General features: G+C 48.7%; 2 protein-coding genes across 3 annotated transcripts in view; both read left to right on the top strand.

Moving 5' to 3' along the window:
- The window catches only part of LOC148184582 (uncharacterized), a 74,115-nt gene extending 70,085 nt beyond the window's left edge, over positions 1-4,030 (top strand). The window contains exon 6 of the mRNA XM_088052343.1: positions 3,960-4,030. Coding sequence (XP_087908469.1) covers positions 3,960-4,030 — 71 coding nt within the window. The remainder of the gene's footprint in view (positions 1-3,959) is intronic.
- Positions 4,031-4,497: 467 nt separating this feature from the next.
- The window catches only part of FOXN2 (forkhead box N2), a 30,464-nt gene continuing 22,731 nt past the window's right edge, over positions 4,498-12,230 (top strand). The window contains exon 1 of one of the 2 annotated variants that reach the window (XM_005523262.3): positions 4,498-4,606. The gene's annotated coding sequence lies outside the window, so the exon portion shown is untranslated. The other variant, XM_014252963.2, reaches the window with a different exon arrangement.

The raw sequence follows: 12,230 nt of genomic DNA, 5'->3' as shown, positions 1-12,230 counted from the left end.
TGTTAACAGACCCTGAGTCCTAGGGGGAGCAGCAAAGGGGAAAAGGAAAAAGCTGAGGGCATATTCAGTCCCTAAAATGAGTGACTTGTCTGTACATAGCTACAACAAGAACAAGAAGAACTTCAGCACTGACTCCCAATCAAGACAGAAAGTGTTGAGAGACAGGAAGCATGGCAGGCAGCTGGCTGGTGGAAGTAGAAATGCTATGAACCACAAACTGCACAATGACCCTTGTGGCTTTGCCTAGGGCGAGGGAAGAGATCAAATGCTAAACTAGGCTGGTGGTAGGAGACAGCAAAGCAGGAGACATTGCCAGGTAGAAACCACAAGCAGAAAGTTACGGTGTGGGAGCTGAATAGGCAGACGCACCAACCTGGAGTAATAGGAAGTCCCTTTGAAGTTATTACTTCAAACGGGGCTGTCAATGTAAATCAGAGATGCTGCTTGCAACAAGAATTCCTAGAAGAAGCAGGTGTCTGACCAGTGCTGGGCCAGCATTTCTCTCATAGCATCCCTGAGCAAAAGGAAAGCTAGTCAGAGCCATGAACAGCAGCCTGGTTCGCTCCCATGGAGGAGACAATGCTCTTCCCAAATGGATTAACCTGTTAACTCTTATGCCAGCTTTTTGTAGGATGCTACACCAGGCGTGGATCACCAGGATCAAAGGGCTTGTGGTTTCATGAGGAGAAGTGCTGAGACGCTACGAAGCCTGGCTGACTGTTCACGGATGTGGCAGAAATCCCAGCACAGAAACTGGGGCTCGCTGGCTCTCGTGGCACACACCCATGGCATTGCACCTCCAGCACCCGCCCCTCTGCTTTGCAGCAGTTCCCTTCTTTCCCTTCCCTGCTCCCCACACTCTCAGTGCATGTTCAGTGTGACCTAGGAGCCCTGAACATGCACTGAGCTTTAGACGACAGCTTGAGCGAGGAGGTGATTTCATGGCGATGGGTGGCACAGGACAGCAGATATGTCCCTTGGAGGATCCTCACTGTGCCCTCTCCTCTCAGGAGAAGGAAATTGCAGCTGCCAGGAGGCAGGTGTTATCTTCCCAGTGGGCTTGTCCTCCACATAACAGATTTGGGTGACTGTCTTCTGTGCTCAGAGGACCTACTCCCAGGATACCCTTCTCCATCTCTATCTTGCATTGCAATGAGTGGAGATCTGAGGATATTGACCCTGACACGGGAGAGGTGGAAGGCCCGATTTTCTGCCCATAGCAGAAAACAACAAAAATGCTTTGTGTTTTTTTAAATTTTTTTGTTGCATTCAACCACCTGTGGTGATGGCAAATCACCCAGAGGTGTGGCTGTGCCCTGAAGGGGAGAGGACAGCCAGCCTCTGGTAGAATCCACACAGGAGGCAGGAAGGATGGCTGCAGTAACGACAGCTGCCTTGGCAAAGCAGGCACGGCTGTCCTTCAGTGGGCAGAACATTCAAGGACAGCCTGGAGCTGCGCCAGGAGGCACCAGCAGCCTCTTGGCTGAGTCTGTCTTGGCTCAAAGCAGGAGGTGACAAGGGTATGGTGGAGGGCACCTCCTCCCACCTCCTCAGCACCTGCCTTCGCCTCTGCAGCCCATCTTCCCCACACCTCCTGCTTCAGAGGGGCTGCGGGAGATGCTGCATGGACATCCTGGGGAGCTGGGCAGAGACCCACATGGAGTACCATGACTAATGTCTGTCCCACCTATTTTAAAGGTCTGTGCTGGAAAAGAGCACCATGCCCTTGTCATATTTATTGGATGAGTTCTGCTTTGCCTGGTTGCTGTCTTACTGTGGGTTTCCCACTGTAGCTCTGAGTAGAAAACTAAGATGGCACAAGAGGGACACCAAGGAGGTGTGTGGGTTCAGACTGCCAGCAGCCACACTGTGGGACAGGGGACATTGCAGGAAAAAAATTAGTTAATGCCTTCAGGCTGAAATGTGGGAGCAAGCAGCTTTCAGGGATTCTGCCCAAAGCCTTGGCAGGGCATCCTCCACACTGTGGCTCTCCACACATACTCCTCTTCTTGGAGGTGATCTAATGCATGGCAGGACCACACTGGTAGCCTTGGCTCTGTCCAATGCCATTGCTCCCAGCCCTCCACCACCTGCTCCCTCTTGCTCTCACTAATCACATTCAGAATTCAGTCAGGAAAATGGATCATGGTGAGGAAGCACCGATCAAATGTGGTGTGGACACTGAGCAGAGACAAACACAGTTCCTTTGATCATCTGGTTGCTGCCTGGGCACTAAGTGAGGCACCCTGATGCTGACTGAGGCTGCCAGGCAAGAATCAGTACAGGCAGGGACAAGCATCAGGAGAGGTGTGAGTGTAGCCCTGATGACCCAAAAGTTCTCTGCACCCCACTAGGCCAGGCCAGCTGCAGTTCCTCTAACCCTGCTCAGATGAGCTGTTGCAGCACTGCAAGTGTACATGGGTGGCTGGGAGGCTTAGCTCTGCCTACTGAGCCTTATGGAGATGAGTAGGATATGAGGCAGAAAGTTTGAGTCTCTCTGAGAGGCTGGACTTTCTTTTGAGCCCTGTCCCAGATGCACTGCTGCAGCCACCAGTGAGTTCACAGGCTGCCAAAGAGTGAAGGTGACTGTGGCTGGATCTGGAGATAAGGGAGAGATGCAGAAGACCCTTCAGAAAACCTCAGAACTTGGTCTTTAGTGATGAAAAATTGGTGATTTGGAAAATGTAGTACGATTTAAAGCCAAAAAGACCTAGCATGGGTATGTTGAGGAGTAGAGAGGGCTGAGGAAGATGAAGGTGACAATATTTTTCAGGAGGTGTAAAACCACTTTATTTCATTTGAAATGTTGTGCTCCAAGTTGGTTTAAATATAATGCCAGTTCAAAGGCCAAGTTTTGTTTCTTTGAGGGGGTGTCAACTTCAGGGCACTTACAGATTTTATCTTTTTAATTCTTGCTTGGCATTGTGGTGTTTTTTTCCTCTAAACTCTAAAGGGGGAGAGAACGTGTGTTCCTGCTGAACTCAGTTGCATTTTTAAGGGGTAAGTGGAAAAAACCTGTGAGCAGCCACACTCTAAAGGCGAGGGTGTAAATGCAATCAAAGGCTGAGAATAGACACCACCTTTGGTGGCCCAAACTGAGCCTTCCACAAAATAAATTGAAGCTGGAGGGATTCTGGATTCAAACGTCTCTCTTTCAGGTTGCCACCTCGCAGGGCAAAAGTCAGAGCAGCACACCCTGATCCCAAGGGGCAAACAATGCTCCCTCCGCTGGGCTCTGCTCCTCCCTCTGCCAAGGCAGCTGAGGTGCAGAGGGCACACAAGGCACGCTGATGTGCACTTCCAGAGGAATAGGGATTTAGGCAAAACAGTCTTTTACGGGCAAAGCGTTGCTAGTACCAGCAGTGCTAGGTCTATTTTTAATGATTTGGGAATGGAGGATGCTTTCACCAATACATAATTAATACAGAAGTGCACTTCTGTTGCCTGCTGAGAGGGTAGGAAGGCCCTGGCTAACTTCTGAGGCTGTAAAAGGAAAAAGAAAAGGTTGAATGAATCATAACACATTCCATCAGTGGAAATTAGGTAGGAGCTGTATGAAAGTTGCTTAGAATAATTGATTCTGATCAGAACTCTGTGGTTGGGCTCTGTTTTTGAAGCTGGTCATGCTTCATGGCGCAGCGGAAGGAGCCTCCCTGTCACTGGATTCGACCCTCTGCCCTTGGGAGAATATTCTGCCTGCTATAAAACCCTGAGCCTGATATATCTTTACTCTTAAAAAACCCAAGAGGTTGTTCTCTCAAACTGTTTCAAACAAAAAAAGGAAACAACCCAACCACTGGTTCCTCCTAACGAGGAGTGGGGGAATTTCCTTAAAACGCATTCCCACCGTTCCTTAGAAATAAAACTACCACAAGTCATCACGAGGCAGGCTTCAGGTGTATCCTTCAGAAGGTGAGGAAACCTTGGGAAAGTGATTAAACTTTTTTTTTTTGTTGCAGTGGAAGATCAGCTCCGAAACAAGACTTCTTCCTGCAAGCGACTTCCCGAGGTCCTCCTTATGATGTTGTAAAGCTGTAAGCGCGTGTAGGGCTGTCCAACACGGGTGAGCAAAGAGTTCTTGCCCTGGGATGGTGGAAGCCAAAAGCACGACAATGCACTACAAGGTAGGGCAAACACCGAGGAAGCGTTTCTGTCAAGAGGGGAAAAAAAAAAAAAAAAGTATATATATGTATATATGAAGAAGGTGAGGAAAGAGAAGTGAAACTAAAAGAAAGGTTTAAGCTTTTCTATTCAAATTTTTTAAAATTTAGAAAGTGTGGCATTTCTGAGGGGGAAAGGGGAACTTTTCCGAGGCGGCGCGGATGCTGTGGGCGGGACGCGGAGCCCGGGCGCCGCTCACAGCCCTCAGGCAGGGCCCCGGCGGGCGCGGGGCGGCGGCGCTGCCGCGGGCGGCGGAGGGCGGCAGCGAGGGACGCGGCCGGGAAGGAGGAGGCGGCGGCGGCGGCGGGGGGCCGAGCCTGCTCGCGGTTGCCATGGGGAGCGGGAGGGCGGCGCCGCCGCCGCTGCGCAGGGAGCAGCTGCTCCCTGACACATCCCCCCGCTGCCATATTGTGTCCGCCGCCGGCCGCGCGGCTTCATGACCGCGGTGAGTGCCGCCCCCGCGCCCGCTCGGGCTGCTCCCGCGCCTTTTTTTTTTTTTTTTTTTTTTTACTTTAGCTTTCGGCTCTTCCGTGGGTTTGGGGTGGCGGGGTGAGTTTTTTGGGTTTTTTTTGTTTGCGGCGCTCCGCGAGGGTTCCGTGGGGGAAGGGGGAAAGCGCGGGGAGCGTGGCTGCGGGTCCCGCCGGTGCCGGGCGGCGGGGGGGGCGGTGTGGCCGGTGTCGCCTCATTCCCCGCGTGGGGACGAGGCGCGGGGGCGGCGCTTCCCCTCCAGCCGCTCTCGGTGGCGATGCGTGGCAAGGGGGGCTCCCCACGCACCCGCTCCCCGCGGGGCCGTGCGCCCGCGGCTCCTCCTCCCGGCGCGGCTCCCGGCGGAGCTTCCGCCGGCGGGGTTGGCGCGGGTGACCCCCCCCCCTTCACCAGCTCCCCCGGCGGGGCAAGCCCGCGCTTCCTGCGCGCTTCCGAGCCGGGATGATGGAAAACGCGGCTAGCCGGGACTGGGTAGCGTGGCCCCGACGTGCCCCTCGCCTCCGGGTCACCCCCATCAAAGTCAGGCCCTTCATCTGGTGAAATAAAGACGCTTTCTGCCTTGTTCCGCCGCGTCCCGTTGTCCCCGAAGCGGCGGGGAGCCCCCAGGGATGTGCAGAGCGTCTGTGGCTCGCAGAGGCGGGGGCAGTGCGGGAGAGGCGCTCCGGGGTTCCCGCGTTTTGGGGTAAAATCCAGGAAACGGCTGGCGAAGTGCTCGAGGTCAGGCTGGGATCTGCACGTGGCCTTTCGGAGTTTTTCCATCTTTTTCGGGATTTTTTGGTGAAGTTGGGCGATGAGTTGGTGGCGGCAGCGGAGCAGCATCCCGCTGCCTTCCTGCCTTACTCCTGCTTGGACACACCGGCGTGCTTGGTGCTCAGGTTCTGTGGGAGCGGAAACTGGCTTTTGTTGGTAAGGGTTTGGATTATGACGAGGCCCAAACAAAGACTAAAAGGAACAAAGAAATAAAATAAACCTTGAAGAAGACTCAATAAACTCGTGTTCCCGCCGTAGTGCCTGCCTGTGGATGGATGCTGTCTGCTAAATGTGGAGTTAAACATGCTGAATTATGGTGGACTTAAATGCTGAGAAAGCAATTTGATCAGCTTTGTGCCTAATCTATGAAATGAAGATAATTTTATATATAATTTGCCATGTATATAGGCACATATACACTCTGCAAATCTTGTTATTGGTGGGCTTACATTTAGACAAATTTAGTAATAGATGGATTGTAATATATTGGCATGTGAATAATTTAACTTCAGTTGTGTTTCTTCGATTGGGGTCTTTTTTCCTCTCCTTGAAGTCTGGTGTGATGCTACATCTATGCAAGAAAAATTCAGCTGGCGTTATGCCAGGAAACTTAAACTAGTTTGAAGGTTGCTGGTTTTTTGGTTTTTTTTTTTTCTCTTGGCAGGTGCCAACTCACATTTCCCAAGCTCTGCAGAAGGTAGTTGGACACAAGTCTGAACTGAAAGCTCAATAGCAGCAATTAAGCAATTAGTACAGCACAGGGCTTGAGCTGATGAACTTAGCCGGGTGCCAGGGTGTGTTATCTCTGAGCTCAGCCGCATGCTGCTGCAGCGGATCAGCTTCTGCTGGGGGCTTGCTTGTGTCCAGCTGTGCCACTTAACTTTTGTAGAAATAGAGAGGAGGTGGTGATTCTCACTTTGTGTCTTTGAGTTGCCTGACATACATATAGGACTTTTCTGTGCTTTTAGTATTTTTTTTTTTTTGTTGTTAGCAGATGTGCCCATAAACTGAGCAGTGCTGCTGTACACGGTGTTTACACTTGCAGACTGTGGTGGAGATGCTGTGTTGGCTGCCCTGCAGGTCCTGAAGGGAGCTGGAGGCACTGGTCCTGTATCAATCCAGGCATGTGGCCCTGAGCACCCTCAGGGACCTTGCTGGAGTAAAACTTGGTTGATGTCTTTGTTGGCAGTGTCTAGACCAGAGGATGAAGTTGTGACCTGCTTTGGGTACTGCTTCTGGGGCTGTGCTTAAGGACCTCCTCAGGGATTTTTCAGGCCAGAAGTAAGATAATTTTGTCTAAAAGGGGCACCAACCAAGGAGTGTGCTGCCTTAACAGCTCCAACTTTCACAGAATTTCTGCTTGAGGGGCCTTTTAGTGTCCTCTAGAGAGATCAGGATTGAAGGCAGCAGCATTGCCAGCAACTCTCTGTGTCAGGATGTGCCAGTCCAGTAAGTAATGGAGCAGATAGAGGTGTGTGTAATGGTCCTGCTGAACGAGAAGTACTGTCTGGCAAGTGAGTGGAGTGTCTTGGAAAGAAGACAGAGGCTTAGGGACATGTCAGGCTGATTTCTGCCGTCTTTATTAACCACGGGCTCTGTTCCAATCAGTACAATAGGCTTGAAAACCTGACATATTGAGCAAAAGCAAACTCTTCTGGTGAAAGAGATAGTTTGGCATCTGAAGATGCTGTACATGGTTTGAACTGGTGAGAAGGCCATGCAGTTCTCATGCAGAGCTGTTGGTTCCTGTAACGGCAGCGGAAGTTTCTATGTTGGTTTCACTAGAGTTGTAATTCCACCTTCCTGTCCTGTCATCTCTCCTTGCCTACTCATTGTTGAGGTTAAAAGGAGCTGGAATTTACGAGAGGAAGTACGCGGGGCACTCAGAATACTTTTTCCATGTGCAGGTTTGTGATACCTTATCAGAAGGAGCTGCACAGAGGGATTATAGCCAGCGAGGTGGCAGAAAGGATGGGCGTTGGGAGGAGTGATAGTGTGCCCACAGCCACCGCTGCCATGCATCTCCTGGTGCTGTTCCCTGCTTTGGGATAGTCTTACTCCACTACTGTGGTGCAAAACAAGCTGTGGGAAACAAATGGGTGAAAAGCAGCCTCTAGTCCCCATAAGTATAAATGGATGTCAGCAGTCTGGATGAATGCTCTCTACCTGGGAGAAAGAGGTGCAACTTCTGGATTATTCCCTTTGGCTCCTTGAACATTTGCAGTTCCTCCCCTCCTGGTAAATGAGTGCATTTTGTGTAAGCTCATCTATAGATGTCACTGCACTGATGGTAATTTTTCCTGAGGGACGTAGGGTAACTTTTCCCGAGGGAAGTAGATGGAGGCAGTGAATGCCTCATCCCATGTGTGTGTGTGTTGCTGCTCCACAACTGAAGTGGTGTTGGGCAACTTCCTGCGCTGCGTCGTGGCTCAGGGTGACTCACGGCGGAGCCTGGCTCTGCTCTCCACAAGTGCTCACTAGCAAACCCTGTCCACACGGGGAGGCTCCCTGTGGCTGCATGTGGGGTGTCTCTTTCCAGATCCAACAGCTGCCTTGTGTCGCAGAGAGGACACAAGAAACCGCTGAGATGCTGCTTCATTTTTTTCCTGGCTTGATCTTCATGTGTGATAGGCGTGTTTGTCTCCTGTCACATTACACCTGCTGATTTGGTGTTCTTGCTGGGTGATGGTGAGCTCTCCATCTCGTCCTCTCCGTGCTGGGTAAAAGCATGCAGTGATGTTCCATGGTGCTTCCAAAATACAATTTAGGTCAGCAAGAAGAGACAGCTCGCCATGCTTGGGTAATAAATTACGTGGAATGGAAGAAGTATTGCCTGATGCCAGCCAGCATCTTTATGACCTCTGGTACTCTGCCTGCTCCCTGTAAAACATGATGGCTGTGGAAGCATGAAAGCTGGGTCACTCCCTGCTGGGAGGGTGCTGCTGAGTGCTCAGTGCTGGGAAACATGGCAGCTGTGTTTGGGCCAGGAATACCCGTTTCATTGAGTGATTGCTCAGGGGCACCAGGACCATTTTAAGAGAAGCCTGGAATTTGTGCAGGTAGGAATACTCATACTGAAAGTCAAGGATGTGGATTTTGACTTTATTTTTTTTTTTCCTGAGTGCATTCAAAATTTTTTCCCATTATGTTCAGACTAGACTTAGCGCTCCCTACTTTTTCCTCAAGGGTTAGAGAATATTAGGGACTCCATTATTGGAGTCCCTAAATTGACTACTGCAGGCATCATCACCCATCCCTACTCTTCTGCACGCTCAGTCTTTGTGTCTTCTCTCAGGTTATTTTCAGTGCATTCCTATCTTGCAGTTTTTCACTACTTTTAGTTTCCCAGTTTAAATGTGGTCCTGTGCTTGCTTTTTTTTCAACAGTATCACTGGGTTTTGTTGTGCTTAGATTTGGGGCAAGTACGTGGTTGCCTAAAAGCCGAGCGCTGGGTATAAAGAGAGCTCAGCACCTGGAAAGGTTCCATGAAGTAGAGCTGAAGGAGTGGGAGCTGGGAAGCTTGCTGCTCAGCAGCAGCCACTCATCCCTCTGTTCTGCGAGCATCGTCCCCAGACCAGTTATCAGCCAGTTGGGTTTGGTTTAGGGATGTCAAGTAGCCAAAAGTAGGAGGGTTTTTTGTTTGCTTGCTTGTTTGTTAAAACAGAAAGCCAAATTCCACGCTGGTGGAATAAAATTAAAAGCAAGTTGGCCAGGGAGGTCAGCACAGCAGAGAGCATTGCTTTGCCTTCCCTGGGCTCTGGAGGAAAACTTGCACTTTAGGAGCAGGAGCTGGGAAGCAGCAAATGGGGACAGCTCTGGAGTCACTAGCTGTATTGGTAACGTGGTTTTGTGGTACAGCTCCAATGGTACTTTCCAGTTTAAATCTTGCAGGAGGGTCACTTGGGGAAGAGCTTCAAATTGTTGGTTTTCCACTGGAAATCAAGAGTTTTGGTACTTCTAAGGCTGAAGGAGGCAGAAAAGCTGTATGCAAAAGATAGCTTTATGTTTTCTAGCCTTGGTAAATTGGTACTGACACCAGCTGAAAAGTAGCTATGTCCACTTCTGTTTCAAGAGGATGGTAGAGATGGGTTACCTTGGAAAGGGAATTAGCATCAGAATTCTTTTGCAAGTCATTTGATCAAGTGCCTTGTGAGCATACCAGTGGTTTACATTTTTTTTGCATTTAGTCCACTTAGCAAGCACAGTTTTGAATTTAAGGAAAATGACCCATAAGCCTCTCTTGAAAAGCTATTGGCTTTAAAGCATTTTTCTTGAAAGCAATTATTTCCTTCCCTTCCCCTTTTTGTGTCTCACCGAAGGTTTTTCTTAATAGTTTAGATTTCACTGCTTGTTTGGGTTGTTGTTTTTTTTATAAATTATTATTTTCGTATCCAAATTTCTCTGTTAGACTGTTTTTATGTGCATGTTTTAAATCTGAGGCACAGGGAACCAAGTCCAATAGTGACTGCAGCCTTTGGAAGAGCTTCAGGTTTGCAAAGTCTGTGAAGGCAGCAGTGGAATAAATGTCCCAGAGGCTCTGGGCCATGTACAGGGTCTGGATTGGGGTCAGGGCATGTCTGAGCTCACGTATCATTTTCCTTTCAGATACTTGCTTGAAACACAAACCCACTTATGTGTGCGTATATGTGTGTATTTAATAAAAAAAAATGCAAACTTTTATGGAAAAAGTTAGATGAAATCTTCCTCTTGCTCCCTGCCCTTTCCTGGGCTATGATAAGGGTTTGTTTAATCCCTTCTGTATTGCAGAATTTCTTAACTTTTCTTAATATTGCACCTTTGAATTGGTTTTCATTACTTTTTCACCCACTTTGCCTTTAATTGTATCACAGGGTGGGAGAGAACATTGACATGAGAGAGGTTTGGAAGTATTTTCAAGCAAATCTCTGGAAAGCTTCTCCTTCCCTTTGACCCCACCGATGCCAAGGTTCAAATTAAACCCCTGAGCTTATGGCTTGTCCAGTCCTTTGGTTGGTTGGTTTTATTTCCAAGCTGAAAGTATTGATTTGAGAAGGTGATAAGTGCTTTTTAATGTTTTTTTTTAAGCCATTATTTCTAATTTTCCTCTGCTTTGCAAGCCAGGAGGAGTGGGAAGGGCCCTGCCTGCTCTAGGTGCTGCCCCAGGGACCATCTCTGCATGTCCTTTGTCACCCAGGGGTTTACCTCTTCCACAGACACTGGGACCCAGCTTGCTGAAATCTGTGGCTGGGAGGTGGTTTTATCCTCAGAAGACTGTAATGCCTTCAGTTGTCTTGGATACGTGACATCATATAGTGTTACAATCAAATATAGGCCTTTCTCAGGGCTGGGGCGGGATGTCAGCTGACCTCCAGCAGGGCTGTGAGGTGTGCAGGGCAAGGGCAGCCCGAGAAAAGGAGATGAGTGAGGGGAAAGGTTGAGTTGGTAGGGGGAAAAATGGTTTGGTGCCATCCTTTTAATGCTCCTGGTCAGGCAGGCAGATGAGTACTTTTTATTGATGGGTTTGCATTAGTTGTGTGGAATCTTTTTGTTGTTGTTGCTCTTCCATCCAACATGCAAAGACTTGTAGCTGGTCCTGTGCTATGTGCACCATGACTTGGAAGTTTATCCCCAGCTTGGGTAGGTGAGCAGTGACAGTCATTTATTTGTCTAATTCTTGAGCTGTTTTGACAACACACACTGATGTATTTAAGTCAGGACAAGCCCTTCTGCTTCTTGTAGATGCAAGGGAATATGAAAAATCAGTAGAGGAGTTTGCTATTGGTGTAGTTGTTTGCATGCAAAAGCACATACCAATGGTCCTAAATACTCTAACAGGGCCTGTTTGTGCCAGGCTAGAAATTGTGTGTAAAGCACAACTGCCTGGCTCTGTAACTAAGGCTGCACACCCTGAGGTTGTTGTGGAAAGAGTGGGTGCACAGGTGCTGTCATTAAGTGTGATATGGCTAAAAATCTTTTTTCCTGGATTAAAATTATGTTCTACTCTTTGGGCAATGCATGGTAAGATTACATAATATATATATATATATATATATATATATATATATATATATATATATATATATGTTTGTGGTTTTGTTTGTTTGGTTTTTTTTTGGTTTTTTTTTTTTTTTTTTTTGGTTTTTTTTTTTAAATCTGGAGGGAAATCACTGTGCTGTTGGCAGGCTCCAGATCTTCCCTCTATTAGCAGAGGTGACCTAGTTGCTTGGCTGGTCCTGCAGAAATAAAAAGGTGCATTTAGTTGTGGAGAAGGTTGTCCTAACCTGAGGCACTGATGCTGTGCAGGTGCCAAAAGGGCACCTTTCATCCAATGCCACTGTAAAGAAGGATCAGGCAGCAAGAGCAGCTCTGTTCTCATGCTAATTTGGCATGGACAAGGCTGTGGCATCTTCTGACAAAAGGGCTGAATTTTTTCTTGCCAGTTCACTGAGTCCAAGTGTGGTGGCCACTGCAATGATACCTGTACGCTTACACCTGCAATGCTGCTGAGTTTGGAGTCGGTCACCTTTGGTGGGATGGTGCCATCTGCCACAGCTTTGCCCTTTGGGCCTGGATTCTGCTGGAACTGAGACTTCTTCCAAGAAGGGCTGCTGCAAAGCTTCTCTGCTTACCTGAGGATATATGCTCAAGTGGACCTCCAGTTTCATTAAATCGTTGGCCTTTATTAAAGCAACTTTGTCTTCATTAAATGCTCACACATCAAAGCATTTGCTCCTGTGGCAGAACATAGTAGTGCTCAGGGTCTTTCATCAAAATTCAGTCATAGCTGGGGGTGTTTGTAGGGGCACACAAACCCAGTTTAACCCAGATGTGCTCTGCTAGGCTGAGGACCTTTC

This window comes from Pseudopodoces humilis, chromosome 3 (assembly GCF_049639895.1).
Source record: "Pseudopodoces humilis isolate 2021_Gansu_Grassland_sample_001 chromosome 3, ASM4963989v1, whole genome shotgun sequence".
Lineage (NCBI taxonomy): Eukaryota > Metazoa > Chordata > Aves > Passeriformes > Paridae > Pseudopodoces > Pseudopodoces humilis.
This window is presented reverse-complemented; position numbering and strand designations above follow the sequence as displayed.